We start from the raw sequence: 14605 nt of genomic DNA on the forward strand, positions 1-14605 counted from the left end.
TGCGTTTTCCTGTTTTGGTCAACCTATTCACACGAATATATTTTCTGTGTGTGTGTGTTGGCCTCTAGCTCTGTCGCTTTGTAGGTGGAAAGACACCGAGAGTGAAGCACGTGAGCCCTGGGATAGTAAACGACCACCAAAGAAACCGTTAACCGCCTCATTCAGCCAAAGAAGAAGTTCTAAAAAGCTGGCTAAAACTGGCATCGTAGGACGAAGCATCGCCCAGGTTGATTTGTGCCGGCAACCCGAACACGTTGCCAGGGTGCCTAGCCACGATTCAGCGGCCACTTACCACCGCTGGTGCGGTGGTGCCACTCCTCCCCACGGCCCTCCGCGTGCCGTCCCGGTGTCCCACGAAGGCACGCATTCAATACCGCCACTACGGTGGCCATCAGTCAATGCGCCACCCCAAGCCAAATCAAGCTCGCCACCCCAGCAAAGGGGACGGCCATCCGTCCCCGGACCAGGCGCCGGCCCATCACGTCACGGCGCCGCGGCTGGGAGCGGAATAAAACGGGAGCTGTAGCCAGGATCTGGTTCCACCGGCGCACCGCCACAAGAGACGAAACTCCCGACGCGGGACTCCACCTTCGCTCCCCCACACGGGAAGAAGCAGACAAGCGGCGCGTTTCCCCACCGGGAAGCTACTAGTAACCGCGGCCAGCCGAGGCTTCTCCTCCTTCTTCGTCTTCTTTCTCCCCTACTCTTTTTTGTTCTCCTCGCCCACGGTTTCCTGGCCGGACCACGGGGGATAGGCGGGCAATGGCGACGGCGAGGCGGGGAGGAGTGGGCTGGAGGGCGGTTCTTGCGGCGGTGCTGCAGCTTCTCGTGGCGGCGGAGGCCGGGAAGTACAACGCGGTGTTCAATTTTGGGGACTCCCTGGTGGACGCCGGCAACCTGGTGACCGAGGGCATCCCGGACTACCTCGCCACGGCGCGGCCGCCCTACGGCCAGTCCTACTTCGGGTACCCCACCGGCCGCTGCTCCGACGGCCGCCTCGTCATCGATTTCATCGGTAATTCGCAGATTGGTCCTTTTGAGTCATGTCTTGGTCGCGTCCTCGGTTCGAGATTCGACTGATTTGGCTTCCCTGGTGCCCGCAGCGCAAGAGTTCGGGCTGCCGCTGCTGCCCCCGTCCAAGGCCAAGAACGCCAGCTTCGCGCAGGGCGCCAACTTCGCCATCACCGGCGCCACGGCGCTCGACACGGAGTTCTTCGAGAAGCGGGGGCTCGGGAAGAGCGTCTGGAACTCCGGGTCACTCTTCAACCAAATCCAGTGGCTACGCGACCTCAAGCCCTCCTTTTGTAACTCCACCCAAGGTAGTACTCTATAGTACAAGAAACAAAATAAATTATTCTTTATTCACATTCATATTATATCTCCATTTCATTGACGTTGATGTCTGAATTTTATCTGAATTGGGTGTTCCTGTTTTCTTGTATCTGAAGAGTGCAAGGATTTCTTTGCCAAGTCCCTGTTCGTCGTGGGTGAATTGGCCGGAAATGACTACAACGCGCCGCTCTTTGCCGGGAATGATCTCAGCGAGGCCTACAACCTGATACCCCATGTCGTTCAGGGCATCTCAGATGGTGTCGAGGTGAACATTTGCGTCCTTGCAGTGTTCCAGCATGCTGTGTGCAGTAGCTTTGTTCTAATTCCTTGTGCGTGCTGCAGCAATTGATTGCCGAGGGGGCAAAGGATTTAATTGTGCCTGGAGTGATGCCGTCTGGGTGCTTTCCAGTGTACCTGAGCATGTATGTTGATCCTAAAGAGGGGCACGGTCCGCGTACCGGCTGCCTCAAGCGATTCAACACATTTTCATGGGTGCACAATGCGATGCTCAAGCGTGCGCTGGAGAAGCTTCGTGCCAAGCACCCTGGCGTCAGGATCATATATGGGGATTACTTTACACCAGTTATCCAGTTCTTGCTTCAGCCTGAAAAGTTTGGTGAGTTTCCAAGTTCTTTATCTTGTGCTGTAACTAGGTTGTCACCTATAAATAATTAAATATGTTAATGTGATTGGTTTAGCACTGGAAAACTTGTGGAGTCTGATATTATATTACTAAATATTTGCTCTCTTAGTTCTAAATTTGAGATAGAAATTTAACATTTCTTAACATACCTAATTTGACTTAGTTTCCTAGTCAGCTGTCAAACTATGTACTTGTGAGATGCAATAAACGTTACTGATAAAAAATTCAGATCTAGGTGTAGGGTTTTTCAGTGTCTTACAGAGTGCCATTTATCTTCTGTGTGTTTAAGATGTGACATACCATAAGTATACAAATTTTGTTATAATCATATGGAATGTCATACTCTAGCATATGGAGTATCTAGTATCTACATCCAGAATACTACAAATTTTGTCAGTGATGCAGATACCAGGAGTAATCTTCCATTAACTAAAAAATACGGAGTATACTTCTATGGAGATTTCACATTGTTTTTTTTCTTCTGATATTGGGAAATGGACCTATTCGCTCTCATGCCTTAGTTGTGCATGTTTTCATAGGCTGTGACACAACTGTTGCAGTAAATCCTTGTTTTGTGGATTCTTGTCGCCATACAACATTGGCAGCTAAAAACTTGCCCCTGCCCTTTAAGTTATCAAAACTATATAAGAATTTATATCTTGTATTCGTGTTCAGCCCATATAAAATTGTCCACAGCATAAGTACAATCATCTCGACGGCTAACTGTGAAGTTTAGATCTGCCTGCAAGAGAAAATCCTTATCTCGTATCGAAAAGAAATCTTAAGGAGCTGTAAAGGCATATCTATAGAACATCAAAGCAATGTGTGTATTAGTACATCAAAGCAATGTGTGTATTAGTGTATCATGCCATATTGAAACAAAAAATTGCGAGTTCTCAAGCAGAAATTACTTCTGCATTAGGATATTGCTAAATTGGGCATTTTATTATGAGAATCGTGTAGAGCATCATCTTCCTACCTGGTAGTAAGTGTTGCAATGGTAAGATTTCCGAATAACAAACTTATATTCAAGTCCTTACCACTAGACAGTGAAATACAAACACCAGAAATTTGCCCAGTTAGCTGAACCGATCTTATGCCCATATATATATATTTATGTTTATTATTTCTGTTCATACTTATTGTTTATTCCCGTTGTAGAAAAATGAACATGTACTGTACTTTAGACATCATTCTGAACAAATAAGAAAACAAAGGCTCATACAGGTGACACATTTGTGTCAGAGGAAGAAATTTCCATTTACTGATCGCTTTAAGGACATACGAGAGCCATGACCCATCATCTCTATTTCACTGGCACATTAGCAGAATGGTAGTCATTTAATTATTCCGGCATGTTTGTCTTGAGTCTTGACTACCGCCTCGTATCACAAGCATAAGATGTTCTAACTTTTTTCTGAATCGGATGTATATAGACACATTTTAGTGTGTTTGTTCGCTCATTTCAGTGTATGTAGTCCATGTTGAAATACCCAAAACATCTTATGTTTATGAACCGAGGGAGTACATGATAAGGGGCAAAGATGTGTCTATCGTTTGTATAAACATGATATACATCTGTTCGCAGAAAGCAACCAAGGAGATTTTCTGCCAAGCAGGGACCTAACATTTCAGCTCTTGATGCAGGATTTCACAAGCAGCCGCCTAGAGCATGCTGCGGCGCTCCCGGGAAGGGCCCTTACAACTTCAATCTGACAGCCAAGTGCGGCGAGCCTGGTGCTACGCCGTGTCCTGATCCAAAGACACATTGGAGCTGGGACGGCATTCACTTGACTGAAGCCGCATATGAGCACATTGCCAAAGGTTGGTTGCATGGCGAATTCGCGGATCAACCTATCATACAATCTTCCTGATCATCTACCTACCTAGTCGCTTGGCCAGTTGTGCCTCTAGAGTATGAAAATAGCACACCATATTGGAAGAGATAAGGTATAGCTCCATATAGCAGCATGTATGTATATCTCCATCCATTTTGTTGGGATTCATGGCAGTCGATTAAAGAGAGATGAGATAGGAGGCTATTAAAGCATCATTTCTTCATTCATCAGGTGGTATAAGTAACAAAATGTATTGCGTAAAGTGGTTGGATATGATGCATATTATTGTGATAATGTGGAGCATCTGACTTACTGATCAAAACCCACTATGGTTCTTAACATTTTGACCTCGATGCCTTGCATCAACCTTAATAACATTGCATCAATCAACTTCAATAAAATATGATTCTGCATCAGAAGATGCAGAGACCGGGGTGTTTATCCTTCCTTTAAAAGAAATGTTGAACTAAAACCAGAACACTTATTTGGAATGGAGGGAGTACCGTACCGGGAAAGTATATAGTGCTCCCAGGTTTGAGGTGCTCCCGGTGCTTCAAATATCCGAAAAACATTTTTAAGATGTTCAAAAAAATCTGAAAAAAATGCAGCAAATCGACGGAACATCGATGTCTCGTCACAAAATTTCAAATTAAAATTCGAAACATTGCTCGAGATACATCGACGTTCTGTCGATGCGCTGCATTTTCTTTCAGAATTTTTTGAGCATTTTAAAAAATATTTTTTGCATCGGAACACCGGGAGCACCCTAAACCTGGGAGCACTAGATACTTTCCCGTACCATTTGGTTGATCTTCTTGCATGAGATGGCCACATAGCTCCTTTTGAAGCACCGCAAGAAAATGACATGGTTCCTGCAGAAGAATCTCGAAATAATATAAAACTGCCAGTGACTTCGATAGAGATTCTGTTCCGTGCAGTTAAATGTTGGATTCTGAAACAGGATTTGTATGGTGCCGCCACTATATTCCATTTCATGATTGCCCATGTGGAGCTGGAGCAGCCACCCGGGTTTAGTGGGAGAGCAAGAAGTGTCGGTCCGGGCTACCGTGGATCCCAACTTTTCCCCAATAATTAGAGCATTTACGGCCGGACTTGGTCACTTGTAAACCTGATCCTTAAAAGCTTTTCCGTCACACGTTAAATTTATTTATGTGTCGGATACTTCATATTTGAAATCTTAAATCTATACAAAGCATGCAAACAAGAAAATCATATGTAGATCAACCTATACTACCATAACCTTGTCGAAGATGTCCGTTATCTCTGTGCCGGTTCCGGATACATGGGCGGTAGCCGCAGCTCCGGCTCATCCGGCTACTCTGCATCGGCCTTCACCTCGTATGAGAAATATGCCCTAAAGTCAGTAATATTATATTGTTATATTTTTATGTTCATAATTAAGAGTTTATATTCTATGCTACATATAACTACCATGATCCTGGAATATGCGATTCAGTGAAAAACACATATGCATGTGTGGAATAATAAACGGTAAAGTAAGGTTTCTAGTCTCGCCCCTAAGACTATCTTAAGTGTTGTTGGTGATCACGTTTTTCGGATCTTAGAATATTGTTAAGTGTAACGATGGTCCTAAAACAACATTAAGAGTACGACGTTAGAAGAGCGATCATATTGAATCAACTTAAACTTTTTTGTTATACTTTGAGATAATATCGTCATAAGTCTACTGTTATAACACAAACTGTTAACGTGTGATTTAATTCCTTAGACCATGAAAGTATCGTAGTTACTTCTTACTGTATAATGAGCTTTGGGGTTGCTCAGACGTCATCTATAATGCGGTGATCATAACGATAACTTACATGTTTATCGGAAAGTTTGACAAGGGACTAGATAGCTCGAGAATGGAATTTGCTCCTCCGACGATGGAGAGATATTCTTATGGCCCTCTTGGTGTAGCGACATCCATCATCGTCTGGCCAAACACAGGTGACTATGTCACAGGGATGCTGGAACATGTCAACGAGAAAGAAGAACAAAACCGGTAACGAGGAGACCGTGTTGGAAATATGCCCTAGAGGCAATAATAAAATGATTATTATATTTCCTTGTTCATGATAATTGTCTATTATTCATGCTATAATTGTATTATCCGAAAATCGTAATACATGTGTGAATACATAGACCACATTGTGTCCCTGGTGAGCCTCTAGTTGACTAGCTCGTTGATCAACAGATAGTCATGGTTTCCTGGCTATGGACATGGGGATGTCATTGATAACGGGATCACATCATTAGGAGAATGATGTGATGGACAAGACCCAAACCTAAGCATAGCACAAAGATCGTGTAGTTCGTTTGTTGTAGCTTTTCTGAATGTCAAGTATCATTTCCTTAGACCATGAGATTGTGCAACTCCCGAATACCGTAGGAGTGCCTTGGGTGTGCCAAACGTCACAACGTAACTGGGTGACTATAAAGGTACATTACAGGTGTCTCCGAAAGTGTCTGTTGGGTTGGCACGAATCGAGACTGGGATTTGTCACTCCGTATGACGGAGAGGTATCTCTGGGCCCACTCGGTAATGCATCATCATAATGAGCTCAATGTGATCAAGTGGTTATTCACGGGATCATGCATTATGGTACGAGTAAAGTGACTTGCCGGTAACGAGACTGAACAAGGTATTGGGATACCGACGATCGAGTCTCGGGCAAGTAACGTACCGATTGACAAAGGGAATTGTATACGGATTGATCAAGTCCTCGACATCGTGGTTCATCCGATGAGATCATCGAGGAGCATGTGGGATCCAACATGGGTATCCAGATCCCGCTGTTGGTTATTGACCGGAGAGTCGTCTCGGTCATGTCTGCTTGTCTCCCGAACCCGTAGGGTCTACACACTTAAGGTTCGGTGACGCTAGTGTTGTAGAGATATTAGTATGCAGCAACCCGAAAGTTGTTTGGAGTCCTGGATGAGATCCCGGACGTCACGAGGAGTTCCGGAATGGTCCGGAGGTGAAGAATTATATATAGGAAGTGCAGTTTCGGCCATCGGGAAGGATTCAGAGTCACCGGTATTGTACCGGGACCACCAGATGGGTCCCGGGGGTCCACCGGGTGGGGCCACCCATCCCGGAGGGCCCCGTGGGCTGAAGTGGGGAGGGAACCAGTCCCTAGTGGGCTGGTGCGCCCCCCCTTGGGCCCCCTGCGCCTAGGGTTGGAAACCCTAGGGTGGGGGCGCCTCCACTTGCCTTGGGGGGCAAGCCTCCCCCTTGGCCGCCGCCCCCAAGGAGATCCCATCTCCTAGGGCCGGCGCCCCCCAGGGGGCCTATATAAAAGGGGGGAGGGAGGGCAGCCACACCTCAAGTCTTGGCGCCTCCCTCTTCCCTGCTACACCTTTCCCTCTCGCAGAAGCTCGGCGAAGCCCTGCTGCGATCACTGCTGCATCCACCACCACGCCGTCGTGCTGCTGGATCTTCATCAACCTCTCCTTCCCCCTTGCTGGATCAAGAAGGAGGAGACGTCATCCGCTCCGTACGTGTGTTGAACGTGGAGGTGCCGTCCGTTCGGCACTTGGTCATCGGTGATTTGGATCACGGCGAGTACGACTCCATCATCCTCGTTCTCTTGAACGCTTCCGCTCGCGATCTACAAGGGTATGTAGATGCACTCTCCTCTCGTTGCTAGTTGACTCCATAGATTGATCTTGGTGAAACGTAGGAATTTTTTTTGTTTTCTGCAACGTTCCCCAACAGTGGCATCATGAGCTAGGTCTATGCGTAGTTACTATGCACGAGTAGAACACAAAGTAGTTGTGGGCGTCGATATTGTAAATTTGCTTGCCGTTAATAGTCTTATCTTGATTCGGCGGCATCGTGGGATGAAGCGGGCCGGACCAACCTTACACGTACGCTTACGTGAGACCGGTTCCACCGATTGACATGCACTAGTTGCATAAGGTGGCTGGCGGGTGTCCGTCTCTCCCACTTTAGTCGGATCGGATTCGATGAACAGGGTCCTTATGAAGGGTAAATAGAAATTGGCAATTCACGTTGTGGTTTTGGCGTAGGTAAGAAACGTTCTTGCTAGAAACCTATAGCAACCAAGTAAAAACTTGCAACAACAATTAGAGGACGTCTAACTTGTTTTTGCAGCAAGTGTTTTGTGATGTGATATGGCCAAAGGTTGTGATGAATGATGAATGATATATGTGATGTATGAGATTGATCATGTTCTTGTAATAGGAATCACGACTTGCATGTTGATGAGTATGACAACCGGCAGGAGCCATAGGAGTTGTCTTTATTTTTTGTATGACCTACGTGTCATTGAGAAACGCCATGTAAATTACTTTACTTTATTGCTAAACGTGTTAGCCATAGTAGTAGAAGTAATAGTTGGCGAGAAACTTCATGGAGACACGATGATGGAGATCATGATGATGGAGATCATGGTGTCATGCCGGTGACAAGATGATCATGGAGCCCCAAGATGGAGATCAAAGGAGCTATATGATATTGGCCATATCATGTCACTATTATTTGATTGCATGTGATGTTTATCATGTTTTTGCATCTTGTTTACTTAGAACGACGGTAGTAAATAAGATGATCCCTCATAATAATTTCTAGAAAGTGTTCCCCCTAACTGTGCGCCGTTGCGACAGTTCGTTGTTTCGAAGCACCACGTGATGATCGGGTGTGATAGATTCCAACGTTCACATACAACGGGTGTAAGACAGGTTTACACACGCAATACACTTAGGTTGACTTGACAAGCCTAGCATGTATAGACATGGCCTCGGAACACAGAAGACTGAAAGGTCGAGCATGAGTCGTATAGAAGATACGATCAACATGAAGATGTTCACCGATGTTGACTAGTCCGTCTCACGTGATGATCAGACACGGCCTAGTCTACTCGGATCATGTTATATTTAGATGACTGGAGGGATGTCTATCTAAGTGGGAGTTCATTGAATAATTTCATTAGATGAACTTAATTATCATGAACTTAGTCTAAAATCTTTACAATATGTCTTGTAGATCAAATGGCCAACGTTGTCCTCAACTTCAACGCGTTCCTAGAGAAAACCAAGCTGAAAGACGATGGCAGCAACTATACGGACTGGGTCCAGAACCTGAGGATCATCCTCATAGCTGCCAAGAAAGATTATGTCCTAGAAGCACCGCTAGGTGACGCACCCGTCCCACAAAACCAAGACGTTATGAACGCTTGGCAAACACGTGCTGATGATTACTCCCTCGTTCAGTGCGGCATACTTTACAGCTTAGAACCGGGGCTCCAAAAGCGTTTTGAGCGACACGGAGCATATGAGATGTTCGAAGAGCTGAAAATGGTTTTCCAAGCTCATGCCCAGGTCGAGAGATATGAAGTCTCCGACAAGTTCTTCAGCTGTATGATGGAGGAAAATAGTTATGTCAGTGAGCACATACTCAAAATGTCTGGGTTGCATAACCGCTTGACTCAGCTGGGAGTTAATCTCCCGGATGACGCGGTCATTGACAGAATCCTTCAGTCGCTTCCACCAAGCTACAAGAGCTTTGTGATGAACTTCAATATGCAGGGGATGAAAAAGACCATTCCTGAAGTATTTGCAATGCTGAAATCAGCAGAGGTAGAAGTCAAAAAGGAACATCAAGTGTTGATGGTGAATAAAACCACTAAGTTCAAGAAAGGCAAGGGTAAGAAGAACTTCAAGAAGGACGGAAAGGGAGTTGCCGCGCCCGGTAAGTAAGCTGCCGGGAAGAAGCCAAAGAATGGACCCAAGCCCGAGACTGAGTGCTTTTATTGCAAGGGAAGTGGTCACTGGAAGCGGAACTGCCCCAAATACTTAGCGGACAAGAAGGCCGGATATACATGTAATTGATGTGTACCTTACCAGTACTCGTAGTAGCTCCTGGGTATTTGATACCGGTGCGGTTGCTCACATTTGTAACTCAAAGTAGGAGCTGCGGAATAAGCGGAGAATGGCGAAGGACGAGGTGATGATGCGCGTCGGGAATGGTTCCAAGGTCGATGTGATCGTCGTCGGCACGCTACCTCTACATTTACCTACGGGATTAGTTTTAAACCTCAATAATTGTTATTTAGTGCCAGCTTTGAGCATGAACATTGTATCAGGATCTCGTTTAATACGAGATGGCTACTCATTTAAATCCAAGAATAATGGTTGCTCTATTTATATGAGAGATATGTTTTATGGTCATGCTCCGATGGTGAATGGTTTATTCTTAATGAATCTCGAGCATAATGCTACACATATTCATAGTGTGAATACCAAAAGATGTAAGGTTGATAATGATAGTCCCACATACTTGTGGCACTACCGCCTTGGTCACATAGGTGTCAAATGCATGAAGAAGCTCCATGTAGATGGACTTTTAGAGTCTCTTGATTACGAATCATTTGACACGTGCGAACCATTCCTCATGGGTAAAATGACCAAGACTCCATTCTCAGGAACAATGGAGCGAGCAACCAACTTATTGGAAATCATACATACTGATGTGTGCGGTCCAATGAGTGTTGAGGCTTGCGGTGGCTATCGTTATGTTCTCACCCTCACTGATGACTTGAGTAGATATGGGTATGTCTACTTAATGAAACACAAGTCTGAGACCTTTGAAAAGTTCAAGGAATTTCAGAGTGAGGTTGAGAATCAACGTGACAGGAAAATCAAGTTCTTGCGATTAGATCGTCGGGGGGAATACTTGAGTCACGAATTTGGCACACACTTAAGAAAATGTGGAATAGTTTCACAACTCACGCCGCCTGGAACACCTCAGCGTAATGGTGTGTCCGAACGTCGTAATCGCACTCTATTAGATATGGTGCGATCTATGATGTCTCTTACCGATTTACCGCTATCATTTTGGGGCTATGCTTTAGAGACTGCCGCATTCACTTTAAATAGGGCTCCGTCGAAATCCGTTGAGACGACACCGTATGAATTATGGTTTGGGAAGAAACCTAAGCTATCGTTTCTAAAAGTTTGGGGATGCGATGCTTATGTCAAGAAACTTCAACCTGAAAAGCTCGAACCCAAGTCGGAAAAATGCATCTTCATAGGATACCCTAAAGAAACTGTTGGGTATACCTTCTACCTCAGATCCGAAGGCAAGATCTTTGTTGCCAAGAATGGGTCCTTTCTAGAGAAAGAGTTTCTCTCGAAAGAAATAAGTGGGAGGAAGGTAGAACTTGATGAAGTATTACCTCTTGAACCGGTAAGTGGCGCAGCTCAAGAAAATGTTCCTGAGGTGCCTGCACCGACTAGAGAGGAAATTGATGATGATGATCATGAAACTTCAGATCAAGTTGCTACTGAACTTCGTAGGTCCACAAGGACACGTTCCGCACCAGAGTGGTACGGCAACCCTGTCTTGGAAATCATGTTGTTAGACAACGGTGAACCTTCGAACTATGAAGAGGCGATGGCGGGCCCGGATTCCGACAAATGGCTGGAAGCCATGAAATCCGAGATAGGATCCATGTATGAAAATGAAGTATGGACTTTGACTGACTTGCCCGTTGATCGGCGAGCCATAGAAAATAAATGGATCTTTAAGAAGAAGACAGACGCGGATGGTAATGGGACCATCTATAAAGCTCGTCTTGTCGCTAAGGGTTATCGACAAGTTCAAGGGGTTGACTACGATGAGACTTTCTCACCCGTAGCGAAGCTGAAGTTTTTCTGAATCATGTTAGCAATTGCCGCATTCTATGATTATGAGATATGGCAAATGGACGTCAAAACGGCATTCCTTAATGGTTTCCTTAAGGAAGAATTGTATATGATGCAGCCGGAAGGTTTTGTCGATCCTAAGAATGCTGACAAGGTGTGCAAGCTCCAACGCTCGATTTATGGGCTGGTGCAAGCATCTCGGAGTTGGAACATTCGCTTTGATGAGATGATCAAAGCGTTTGGGTTTATGCAGACTTATGGAGAAGCCTGCATTTACAAGAAAGTGAGTGGGAGCTCTGTAGCATTTCTCATATTGTATGTGGATGACATACTGTTGATGGGAAATGATATAGAATTCTTGGAAAGCATAAAGGCCTATTTGAACAAGTGTTTTTCAATGAAGGACCTTGGAGAAGCTGCTTATATATTAGGCATCAAGATCTATAGAGATAGATCGAGACGCCTCATTGGTCTTTCACAGAGTACGTACCTTGACAAGATATTGAAGAAGTTCAAAATGGATCAGTCAAAGATGGGGTTCTTGCCTATATTGCAAGGTACGAGATTGAGCTTGGCTCAATGCCCGACCACGGCAGAAGATAGAGAAAAGATGAGTGTCGTCCCCTATGCCTCGGCCATAGGGTCTATCATGTATCTTATGTTGTGTACCAGACCTGATGTAAACCTTGCCGTGAGTTTGGTAGGAAGGTACCAAAGTAATCCCGGCATGGAACACTGGACAGCGGTCAAAAATATCCTGAAGTACCTGAAAAGGACCAAGGAAATGTTTCTCGTTTATGGAGGTGACGAAGAGCTCGTCGTAAAGGGTTACGTCGATGCTAGCTTCGACACAGATCTGGATGACTCTAGGTCACAAACCGGATACGTGTATATTTTGAATGGTGGGGCAGTAAGTTGGTGCAGTTGCAAGCAAAGCGTTGTGGCGGGATCTACATGTGAAGCGGAGTACATGGCAGCCTCGGAGGCAGCACACGAAGCAGTCTGGGTGAAGGAGTTCATTACCGACCTAGGAGTCATACCCAATGCGTCGGGCCCGATGACTCTCTTCTGTGACAACACTAGAGCTATTGCCCTTGCCAAGGAGCCCAGGTTTCACAGGAAGACCAGGCATATCAAGCGTCGCTTCAACTCCATTCGTGAAAGTGTTCAAAATGGAGACATAGAGATTTGTAAAGTACATACAGACCTGAATGTAGCAAATCCGTTGACTAAACCTCTCCCTAGAGCAAAACATGATCAACACCAGAATTCCATGGGTGTTCGATTCATCACAATGTAACTAGATGATTGACTCTAGTGCAAGTGGGAGACTGTTGGAAATATGCCCTAGAGGCAATAATAAAATGATTATTATATTTCCTTGTTCATGATAATTGTCTATTATTCATGCTATAATTGTATTATCCGGAAATCGTAATACATGTGTGAATACATAGACCACAATGTGTCCCTAGTGAGCCTCTAGTTGACTAGCTCGTTGATCAACAGATAGTCATGGTTTCCTGGCTATGCACATGGGGATGTCATTGATAATGGGATCACATCATTAGGAGAATGATGTGATGGACAAGACCCAAACCTAAGCATAGCACAAAGATCGTGTAGTTCGTTTGCTGTAGCTTTTCTGAATGTCAAGTATCATTTCCTTAGACCATGAGATTGTGCAACTCCCGGATACCGTAGGAGTGCCTTGGGTGTGCCAAATGTCACAACGTAACTAGGTGACTATAAAGGTACATTACAGGTGTCTCCGAAAGTGTCTGTTGGGTGGCACGAATCGAGACTGGGATTTGTCACTCCGTATGACGGAGAGGTATCTCTGGGCCCACTCGGTAATGCATCATCATAATGAGCTCAATGTGATCAAGTGGTTGATCACGGGATCATGTATTACGGTACGAGTAAAGTGACTTGCCTGTAACGAGACTGAACAAGGTATTGGGATACCGACGATCGAGTCTCGGGCAAGTAACGTACCGATTGACAAAGGGAATTGTATACGGATTGATCAAGTCCTCGACATCGTGGTTCATCCGTTGAGATCATCGAGGAGCATGTGGGAGCCAACATGGGTATCCAGATCCCGCTGTTGGTTATTGACCGGAGAGTCGTCTTGGTCATGTCTGCTTGTCTCCCGAACCCGTAGGGTCTACACACTTAAGGTTCGGTGACGCTAGGGTTGTAGAGATATTAGTATGCAGCAACCCGAAAGTTGTTAGGAGTCCCGGATGAGATCCCGGACGTCACGAGGAGTTCCGGAATGGTCCGGAGGTGAAGAATTATATATAGGAAGTGCAGTTTCGGCCATCGGGAAGGATTCAGAGTCACCGGTATTGTACCGGGACCACCAGATGGGTCCCGGGGGTCCACCGGGTGGGGCCACCCATCCCGGAGGGCCCCGTGGGCTGAAGTGGGGAGGGAACCAGTCCCTAGTGGGCTGGTGCGCCCCCCCCTTGGGCCCCCCTACGCCTAGGGTTGGAAACCCTAGGGTGGGGGGCGCCTCCACTTGCCTTGGGGGGCAAGCCTCCCCCTTGGCCGCCGCCCCCAAGGAGATCCCATCTCCTAGGGCCGGCGCCCCCACAGGGGGCCTATATAAAAGGGGGGGAGGGAGGGCAGCCACACCTCAAGTCTTGGCGCCTCCCTCTCCCCTGCTACACCTCTCCCTCTCGCAGAAGCTCGGCAAAGCCCTGCTGCGATCACTGCTGCATCCACCACCACGCCGTCGTGCTGCTGGATCTTCATCAACCTCTCCTTCCCCCTTGCTGTATCAAGAAGGAGGAGACGTCATCCGCTCTGTACGTGTGTTGAACGCGGAGGTGCCGTCCGTTCAGCACTTGGTCATCGGTGATTTGGATCACCGCGAGTACGACTCCATCATCCCCGTTCTCTTGAATGCTTCCGCTCGCGATCTACAAGGGTATGTAGATGCACTCTCCTCTCGTTGCTAGTTGACTCCATAGATTGATCTTGGTGAAACGTAGGAATTTTTTTTGTTTTCTGCAACGTTCCCCAACAGACCGGTATAGTGAGCATGTATATGACTCAAGAGGATACCGATTTATCCCACCTCGGATTTTTG

The 14605-nt window shown here is 46.1% G+C and overlaps 1 protein-coding gene across 1 annotated transcript; it reads left to right on the top strand.

Annotated features, from left to right (window-relative positions):
• The first annotated feature begins 393 nt into the window (after positions 1–393).
• Positions 394–4135, top strand: LOC125522167 (GDSL esterase/lipase At5g45910-like). Its single transcript, XM_048687246.1, has 5 exons — positions 394–1015; positions 1104–1319; positions 1449–1597; positions 1675–1948; positions 3623–4135. The coding sequence occupies exons 1-5, from the start codon at positions 763–765 to the stop codon at positions 3847–3849; spliced, it is 1119 nt and encodes a 372-aa protein (XP_048543203.1). The 5' UTR covers positions 394–762; the 3' UTR covers positions 3850–4135.
• The last annotated feature ends 10470 nt before the right edge of the window (positions 4136–14605 follow it).

This window comes from Triticum urartu, chromosome 7 (assembly GCF_003073215.2).
Source record: "Triticum urartu cultivar G1812 chromosome 7, Tu2.1, whole genome shotgun sequence".
NCBI lineage: Eukaryota > Viridiplantae > Streptophyta > Magnoliopsida > Poales > Poaceae > Triticum > Triticum urartu.

Coding starts and splice junctions, on each gene's coding strand:
- LOC125522167 (XM_048687246.1), top strand. CDS start 763: ATGGCGACGGCGAGGCGGGGAGGAGTGGGCTGGAGGGCGGTTCTTGCG. Junction 1,016..1,103: donor CCTCGTCATCGATTTCATCG/GTAATTCGCAGA, acceptor TGGTGCCCGCAG/CGCAAGAGTTCGGGCTGCCG. Junction 1,320..1,448: donor CTTTTGTAACTCCACCCAAG/GTAGTACTCTAT, acceptor TTGTATCTGAAG/AGTGCAAGGATTTCTTTGCC.